At 36.0% G+C, this 10,000-nt stretch overlaps 1 protein-coding gene across 1 annotated transcript; it reads right to left on the reverse strand.

Annotated features, from left to right (window-relative positions):
• Nucleotides 1–1,514: 1,514 nt before the first annotated feature.
• Nucleotides 1,515–4,796, reverse strand: LOC135217558 (uncharacterized). Its single transcript, XM_064253523.1, has 2 exons — nucleotides 3,613–4,796; nucleotides 1,515–3,303 (listed from the first exon to the last, which is right to left on the reverse strand). The coding sequence occupies exons 1-2, from the start codon at nucleotides 4,794–4,796 to the stop codon at nucleotides 1,515–1,517; spliced, it is 2,973 nt and encodes a 990-aa protein (XP_064109593.1).
• Nucleotides 4,797–10,000: the final 5,204 nt, after the last annotated feature.

Raw genomic sequence — 10,000 nt, forward strand, 5'->3', positions numbered from 1 at the left:
TATTAAGTCGTTGTACTGATTCCTGGCTGCAGTTTTCATTTCTTCTTGATTCTTTCCATCTTTTCCATAGATCTTGTGTTGAAACTAAACTGAATTTTAGGGCCACATTCGGTAAGATTTCATTCAACCTTAAGCCCTCCAGCACTAGCTTTGAATGAGACCAAGTTACAGTGCTGAGGAGTTTAGTAACTTACTTAAAAGTCAAGAAACCTTGCATTTTATTCAACAAAAGTGCAGTTAGAAACAATCAACTGTATTTCCTGCACCAATTCTTTTTGGGTGATGCCACACGGGTTCACAAAGACGCATTTAAAGGTTTAATACATATAATTAATATTTAAAGAACAGAACAATTATTCAAATTACGTTAAGAAGCAAGAAAACTAACACATTACTGCAAAAATTATTAACAAAACGTTACGTTACTTCGGTAGAAATAAAACTTAAATGGCAAACAGGATCTCAGAATATCCTAATGAAGAAGTTACTGCAATGGTGCTGACGATTCACGAGGTGATGTGGCTGGATCTTACAAGAATATCCTCTTTTACTTGCCTTCGTGGAGTCAGATGCTAGAATCAGAGAGCTTCACCTTTCCACCCTGGAAGAAAACTCGGGAGGAGTATATTGCATAACACAGTTGTCACATATACAAAATTACAGGGTTACGTAACAAACATAAATTTAAAAACAAACATCAAGTGCTTTAATCGTAACCCAACATACAAAAAAAAGGGATTTCGTCCAGAAGGCAAGCATAAATTACTGGCATGTGCCCTTACAATAAGAAAATAATATATACTTAGTCTCCACATGAAGAAGTTTGACAACTCTGTAATTATACGTCATCTAATTATATAGAGATGGACAAAATATGCAAAAAAGTGGTTTATTACTTTGAATATCAATGTACTAATTTATACCAACTCATTGCTATAGTTAATATAATAAAACTACTTCTGTGGAGCAAAATAATCATACATCAACGTATTTTCATAGAAACTGGGAAATTTTATTCAAGGGGAATAAATGGCAATTTTTGACATTCTCCCCCAAGAAGAATCATAATCAGAAGTAATCACAACTGCACCCAAAATTTAAATCAAATATACATTTAGAGTACATCCATAGAAATTAAATCCTTTCTCTCTTGATCACAGCGGATTGCTGCTGCACGCCGAGGTCTAGTACCATTCAGAGGCACACTATCTGGCTCCTGAGTTACAGCACTATCAAATTCCATCTCCGGTAATTCCAGAAGTACGAGCTTTGTGATTGATCTCATGTATAGTTTATTATTCACTCTCACTTCTACAGACCTAATCCCACCATCAGACGAAGGGAACAGCTGGGTAACCTTACCCAATGAGAGGAGGGATCTATAGCCTTTACCCAGATGATCTTTTAAGTCTACCATCACTATGTCCCCAACTTTCACATCTGCAGAGAGATTATTACTAGAATTATTATGTCTCTCTCTCAAGGACACTAAATAGTCTCTTTTCCAAGAGTTCTCAAATTTCCTTAGCACTGATGATAATCTTAAAATATTGTGCTCTAAGATCACTTGAACTCATGAAATCTGGGTCATCAGTTGCTAAATTGTTAAGAGGAGGGGAAATACAAACATTTCGCCCATAAAGTAACATGGAGGGAGTCAAAGCCTCACAATCTCGATCAGAGGAGAGAGAGGTCAGTGGTCGAGAATTTATCACAGCTTGAAACTCAAGTAGAGTTCTCAACTCTTCAAAGGATACACGTTTGTGATACAAGGCCTTGGACAAACATCCTTTTAGAACACCAACAAGGCGTTCATAAAAGCCTCCAGACCAGGGGGCTCGCGGTGTAATGAACTTCCAATTAACACCATTGCCTTCAAGGTATGACTTTAACTCTGGTTCCTCCTTAATTTCCTTCAGGAAATTATTAAATCCAACAAAATTCCTACCATTGTCAGATATAATCAGACTCGGCAGAGAATGATACGCTGCAAAGCGTCGAATAGCCAGTAGGAAATCGGAAGCAGTCATGGAATGAGTCAATTCAAAATGAACCGCCCTGCTCGCAGTGCAGGTAAATAGACATACAAAGACCTTCTCCTCCAAGCCAGTCTCATGATCAAAAACATTAATAGCACCGGTATAATCAACTCCTACTGATTGGAAAGGTCTATCATATCTCACTCTTTCTGTGGGTAATGGCGGGGGAGGGGGCAAACACAACCGTTTCTTGGTTAACTTCTGACACAAAACACACTTGGACAGAATTGATTTGATAACTTGTCGTGCTTTAGGTACCCAAAAGGTTTCTCTCAACAATACCAGTACAGAATTGACACCACAATGGTGATGATGTCTATGCAAATGTTCAACTATCAACACTGTTATATAACTTCTGGAAGGCAATAACATTGGGCACTGAGTATCATAAGACATGGAAGCGTTTTTCATGCGACCCTGAGACCTAACTAGATTTTCTTCATCAACAAATAAGTTTAACTGATTACACAAGTTCTTAACATCCATGGACACTCCATGTGAATTCTTATCACAGAGGTACATTGTGGTAGTAGAAAAATGTTGCTTCTGTTCAAGGAGGACAAGTGCTTTCATTTCGTTAACAACAAACTTAGAACCTTTACTGCACTTATTAAGGAAAAGCAATATTGACCTCATGATACGTTTAAGCTTACTTAAATTACTATAACGTGGGATGTCAATTAATGGGGTTGGAGGGTGAACAAACTTAGGTTCTGAAAGAATTTCATTAACATGCACAGTTTCTGTAGCTAAAGATTGAGGATAATCACCAGTTAAAAGCCATTTAGGGCCATTCCACCATAAGGAATTTTGTGCTAAATCTTTACTATTAATACCTCTGGATAGAATATCAGCTGGATTATCCTTAAAGGGGGTATATCGTAGAGGAAACTTGAATTCATTAATTTCAGTGACTCTGTTTCGTACATAAGGAATTTTACTATTATTGTTCTTCACCCAACAAATAGAAACCATGGAGTCACTCCAGAGAGTGCAAGAACTCACTCTTAAATCATCATTCTGTATTAATCTTCCAGCAAGTTTCGCACCCAAGGACAAGGCTGTCAATTCCAAACGCGGAATAGTCTGTTTAGGGTTGGGTGCCACTTTACACTTACTGACCAGTAAATTGCTTACACTTCTCTTGAAATCAATCACATAGGCAGCAGCTCCATATGCCTTGTTAGAGGCATCACAAAATACATGTAAGTGGGAACATTCAGGATGTACAACAAACCTAGGAAACTTTAAACTTTCTACATTTCTAAAACACTTGCAAATTTCATCAAACCTTGAACATAATGATTCTGGCAAAGGGTCATCCCACCCGCAGTTACTCCACAAACATTTAAGAAAATATTTACCTCACCTGTATAGGTGACAATAATCCTAGAGGATCAAACATCCGAGCTACTACTGATAAAACCTTTCGTTTGGTTAAAGGTCCTTTATACTCACAATCTACTTCCTTCAGTGACTTCTCATCTTGTGCTAGATACCACTCTAAACCCAAAACGTTTACTCTTTCTTTGATAACACCTATGGTTCTGTTAAACTCTGAATCATTACTAACCCATTCTTGTAGAGGCATATTAGCGTCTTCAAGAATCGCATTACTGGATACTCATCCATCAAGACTGACACATCCTTGTAGGTTTTACTAAAATTATCTACATAGAAATTCTTCATCAGAGATGATGCAAGGGGATTATCATGTAAAGATAAATGATGCAAGAGGGTTTGCTGCAAGAGAAAGGGGGAACATGTAGCTCCAAAACAAACTACACAAAACCGGTAAGTTACAGTAGACTTCAAATCGGAAGGATCAGTTAGCCATAGAAATCTGCAATAATCACGGCAGTCAGGTGAAATGCCTATCCTTAAAAAGGCTTTACTGATATCTGAAATCACAGCTACTGGGTTTGTACGGAAACTCAACAGGGCAAGTTCTCCTTTAGCCTTTGAAGAAGCATTAAAAACTATTCGAATGGGAGTTGTTTCTGAATCCTTCAGTACAGCATGGTGGGGTAAATAATGCCCTGTAATAGGGGAGCCTGAAGGAATTAATTCTATAAGCCCAGACTGGACGTAATCTTTGATAATCTTATCATAATGAGCATACAAGGAGGGGTCAGATTCGAATCTACGTAACAAGGAATTTAATTGACCAATGGCTATTCTATAGTTAACAGGCCGTCTACTTTCATCTTTAAATGGTAAGGACACCTCATATTTATTGTCAACCCTTTTTACATTATCCTTAAAACACTTATCTGGTTCTCTTTCTTCAGGACTAATTTCAGATTGACGAATACCAACACTTTCTAAATCCCATAATTTTCTAACTTCACAACAAGAATTAATAGGGATTTCCTCTACTTCTACTCTTGAACAACATACATTTGATGTAGTAATCTCATTAGATTCTACATTGTCATAAGACCAACTAGGAAGAGGTCCAAAAATTAGTGCACCACCAGAACTATTCAATATCTGTATTCCAGAGCAAATTTGACTGTTCTGAATGAATTTTCCATAGTAATCAGCTCCAATGACTAATTCTATACCATTTACTTCATCTGAATTTAAATCATTATCTGCTAATTTTATGCCTTTACTCTTCAAGAACGCAGCTGACTTACTTAATCCTGGAGAATAGATTCTAGAATTAACTCTGTCGAATGCAATGGCATTAATGACAGTACGAATCTTACCTAGTCTCACCACAACTCTTACTATATTACAATTTACTTCCATGGCATCGCTGCCAAATGGTTTTACCTTTAAAGCTACTGTTGCTATGGACGATAGACTAAGCTTATTGGCTAATTCCGTTGCAATAAACGTTCTTTACGCACCAGAATCAAAGAGTGCTCTTTCAAAGGAACGATGTCCATTCCCTGACACAATTACATTAGCAGTAGGAAGAGCAGTCTGAACAGAAATCTTATTAGTCTGAGAATTATCAATTCCCAAAGAAGCAGTCATAACTACTGGGGAATCACCTTTACTAACAGTACCTTTAGAATAATTATGAGATTTCTCAGAATTAACATTTGATTTACTAACATTAGTACTATTTACACTCAACTTTGGTAGAGCAGGATAAACAGGGTTTTCTGATTTCTTACAAATCATCGGGTAATGAGGCCCATCACATCTATTACATTTCGGCTTATTTCTACATTCAGAGATTAAATGACCTCCTTTGAGGCAAGCAATCGCGAGAGGCATGGTTCGATGAGCAAAACACACAATTATTGTAAGGACTATTACTAGGTTTACTGTTACTTGGTTGTGCTCTCTGCACGTTTTGCACATTTGAGGGAATCACTTTAGAAAATTTGCCCTGATCTCGTCTTCTCTTATTAGAATTCTCACCTTCGTAACAAAATTCCATTAATTCACAAACATATTTCAAACCTGAGGAAATTTGCTTTAAATCAAGAGACATACTATTATGTTTATTAGCTATAGCCTTACGTCTTTTAGGTGACAATTTCTCGCATATTATACTAGAGAAAATGGGGTTCATGGCCTCTACATCTAAATTCAATGTGCTCATTTGTAAAATAATCTTCTCATATTCCAATTTGAACATGTTCAAATCCTCTATTGTATGACTGGGAGGGACTAAATGTGTTAATTTGGACATAAGTCTACGTTTTAGTTTATCCTTATTATCATATTTCTCCTTAAGGGTCTGAATAGCTACTGAATAATTGGCATTAGTGACAAGCAAACCTTCTATGGCTTTAAAGGCGTTATCCCTTAAACTAGCTCTGAGTATAGAAAACTTAATCACATCGGAAATATCCCCACGATCGTGAACTAAACTTAAATATATCCCAAAATGCAAGCCATTCTTCCTCCCCACCGCTAAATTCAGGTATCTTAATTGCTGGGAGTTTAGGGAGAGGGAGAGGGTTAGTAGGAGCCGAAGGAGGCAAAGCGGGCTGTTGATTTATATCTCCAGTGTTAATCTCGCTCATAGTTTTCTGTGTAGTAGCAATAGCTTTCCTTACACATCTTGTTATTGCTCTATAACTTCTACATAACCTCTCATAGTCACTATCCTGTGAAATAATGGTCACCTTCTGTGACCAACTATCTTCAAATCGTCGTAGACCCTCAGTAAGAACGTTCATACATTACAAGGGTCGATTTTGGCGTGTCTGTATCACCAATGCAGCTACATGCCTCATCAAGCAAATCTTGTAAGGAAATAATTTCCCCTTCAATAACTATCCTAATCTTGGAATCCATTATCTTGTTAATGGATCAATAACAAACTTGCACAAATATCAAAAATGTATGGCAAATTCTCTAAACCTGATTGAAGTATAACATCCACTGAATGCTAGATAATTTGGCCACGTGCTCTTCATCAATTCACAAAATACATCTGGTCACGAAAAAATGGCTACGAAATTCAACAAGAATTTCTTCACAGAGTAATCACTAAATATGAACAATAATGTTCCATAAACAACAGATTACTTGGCAAACACTCCAAGTAATTCAATACCTTACCCTGCTCACCAAATAACTTTGGACACGTGCCAGCTATACTAAAATGACTTTAAAGCCAACCACCACCAACGTGAACTTTATCACAAATTATTTTTCAACAAACAAAAAAAATAGTTTGTGAATCGTTATGGCATCCGGTTCGTTCGAAGGACCAGCAAAGAATGTGTTGAAACTAAACTGAATTTTAGGGCCACATTCGGTAAGATTTCATTCAACCTTAAGCCCTCCAGCACTAGCTTTGAATGAGACCAAGTTACAGTGCTGAGGAGTTTAGTAACTTACTTAAAAGTCAAGAAACCTTGCATTTTGTTCAACAAAAGTGCAGTTAAGAAACAATCAACTGTATTTCCTGCACCAATTCTTTTTGGGTGATGCCACACGGGTTCACAAAGACGCATTGAAAGGTTTAATACATATAATTAATATTTAAAGAACAGAACAATTATTCAAATTACGTTAAGAAGCAAGAAAACTAACACATTACTGCAAAAATTATTAACAAAACGTTACGTTACTTCGATAGAAATAAAACTTAAATGGCAAACAGGATCTCAGAATATCCTAATGAAGAAGTTACTGCAATGGCGATGACGATTCACGAGGTGATGTGGCTGGATCTTACAAGAATTTCTTCTTTTACTTGCCTTCGTGGAGTCAGATGCTAGAATCAGAGCTTCACCTTTCCACCCTGGAAGAAAATTCGGGAGGAGTAAATTGCATAACACAGTTGTCACATATACAAAATTACAGGGTTACGTAACAAACATCAATTTAAAAACAAACATCAAGTGCTTTAATCGTAACCCAACATACAAAAAAAAGGGATTTCGTCCAGAAGGCAAGCATAAATTACTGGCATGTGCCCTTACAATAAGAAAATAATATATACATAGTCTCCACAGGAAGAAGTTTGACACACTGTAATTATACGTCATCTAATTATATAGAGATGGACAAATTTGCAAAAAAAGTGGTTTATTACTTTGAATATCAATGTACTAATTTATACCAACTCATTGCTATAGTTAATATAATAAAACTACTTCTGTGGAGCAAAATAATCATACATCAACGTATTTTCATAGAAACTGGGAAATTTTATTCAAGGGGAATAAATGGCAATTTTTGACAGATCTTCCATTTTTCTTTATTTTTTTCTTAGCTTCATATAATTCACTGTTAAACCATTTGGTATTTTCTTTATTATTTGCCTTGTCACTTCTGGATATTTATTGATGTCGTTTGATGCTAATATACTTTTGCTGTAGCTAGTCTGTAAAACAACTTACGCATGCCTGATCACATGTCAAGATATTTCTCGAATAGCAGTTTTACAGACTATAGCAAGAGTGTATTGGCGTTAAACTACAATGATAAATGTCCAGAGGTAACAAGGCAAATAATAGTTAAAGAAAAGTCCAAATGGTTTAACAGTAAATTACATGAAGCTTAGAAAATGGAAGATTTATGGAAAAGATCGAAAGAATAAAGAAGCAGTGAACAATTACCTGTATAAAACAGCAGAAATCAGTACAGCGATTTGATTATGAAAACCAAGAAATTATATTACAATAAAATGTTTAGTGAAGAGAAAAATCCATAACAATTTAGCCGGAATATTGACTCAAGAAAGAAAAAGTTCTACCCGATTAGTGAATACAAAAAAACCGGCCGATAACTTTGTGAACTACTTTGAGGAAAAAATAGAAAGATTCTGTCATAGTATAGATAAGAGAGACCTTCAGATCTCCCGGTGATCACAATTAAATAAGAAAGAGCAAATCCAGTAAATTTAAAGAACTGACTATGGATGACTTCGATAAAATGACGAGAAAAGAAAAAAAAACCTGCTGTGAAAATGACCCGTTTCCCATAAGTGATATAAAAGAGAAAAAACTTTAATCAGTTTCGGGAGCTATATTTCGATATTGCCAAAATGAGTTTAGCACATGCATCTTTCCCAGATATTGAAAAGCTTGCTTGTGTTTATATAAAGCCGGCCTGTAAAGGGAAAGGCGGCAAAGAAAATCAAGGTTTCGATAGACCAATATCGAGCCTATCATACTTATCAAAACTTATAGAAATGGTAGTTCACAAACAAACATGAAAACACTTGAAACAATTCAACATTATACACCTGATGATCAGTCAGCGATAGAAGAAAACCCCACTCAACAAAGTCCACATTATGCGCAATTATAAGTGTGGTAAAAATTATGGCAAAGGGAAAATGTGGCATTCTGGTTATGCTCGACCTAAGTGCAACCATTCGACACAGTTGACCAAAAACTGTTGCTTGAAGATGTGAGAGCAGTGGGCATCGAGGATGATATATACAAATGGTATAAAAGTTACTTAGAAAACGGGAAGGTTACAGTAGATATATCAACGCGTGAAGTCAGAAATTAAAGACCTAACAAAAGGAGTGTCCCAAGGCAACGTTCTAGGTCCACTGCTGTTTGGCATTTACACAATTGAATTTTCTAGAATTCTAAATCAGCACAAGGTTACGCATAAACTGTATGTTGATGATACTCAGTTCTATTTTCCTATCGAAACGGTAGGAGACTCATTTGTAAAATTGATGCAATGATGAAAGATATAAAAATGATGCCGGCGAAGAAATTGAAGCTTAATGAAGACAAAACTGAGCTAGTGCATGTTATTTGGATCTAGCAATGCACTGCAAAATATGAACACTTCAAAAGAATAATTATTGGATCGTCAACAATAAATATTGTAGCAACAGTGAGGAACTTGGGGGTGTTCATTGATGATAAAATCCCAAATGAAGATCCATATATTACGTATTGTGAAAACCTGTAACTGTCACATTGGAAACATTGCATTTATTAGAAAATGCCTTATCGAAGATACTCTGGAAATAGTAATTTGCAACCAAATAATTTCGAGGCTTGACTACTGCAACGTTATCTACTACGGTCTCCCCAACCTAGTAGAGCCTCCAGATGTTCCCATGATAGAATGACCCCTGCACTAATTGAACTACACTGGCTTCCAGTAAAAGCAAGAATAGAGTATAAGATACTTCTTACAGTTTTTAAACCTCTAAAATATGGTGAACTAACATACATGAGATACTGTTCAAGCTTCTTTAGACCTGAAATGAATATTGTAATCAGACATGTAAATGAAACATATAGGCTATTTGAACCTAGAACAAATTGTCAGTCAGACGAGAGCGTATTTGTACATTGTACTGTCGGCCAAAAAACTCTTGGCAAAGTTTCATAATTTTTCGTTCACCTGGCTGACGCACGATTCATGCCTTATTCATCTATTTTTCTTTTCAAAGATGGAAGAAATCATATGTAATGACGTTAAATACAGTCACTGATATCTTTAGAACATTATGTTATGTTATTATGTAAAACTATTTTCCATATAGCAAAATTGATGCGAACGAA

Source organism: Macrobrachium nipponense, chromosome 7 (assembly GCF_015104395.2).
Source record: "Macrobrachium nipponense isolate FS-2020 chromosome 7, ASM1510439v2, whole genome shotgun sequence".
Lineage (NCBI taxonomy): Eukaryota > Metazoa > Arthropoda > Malacostraca > Decapoda > Palaemonidae > Macrobrachium > Macrobrachium nipponense.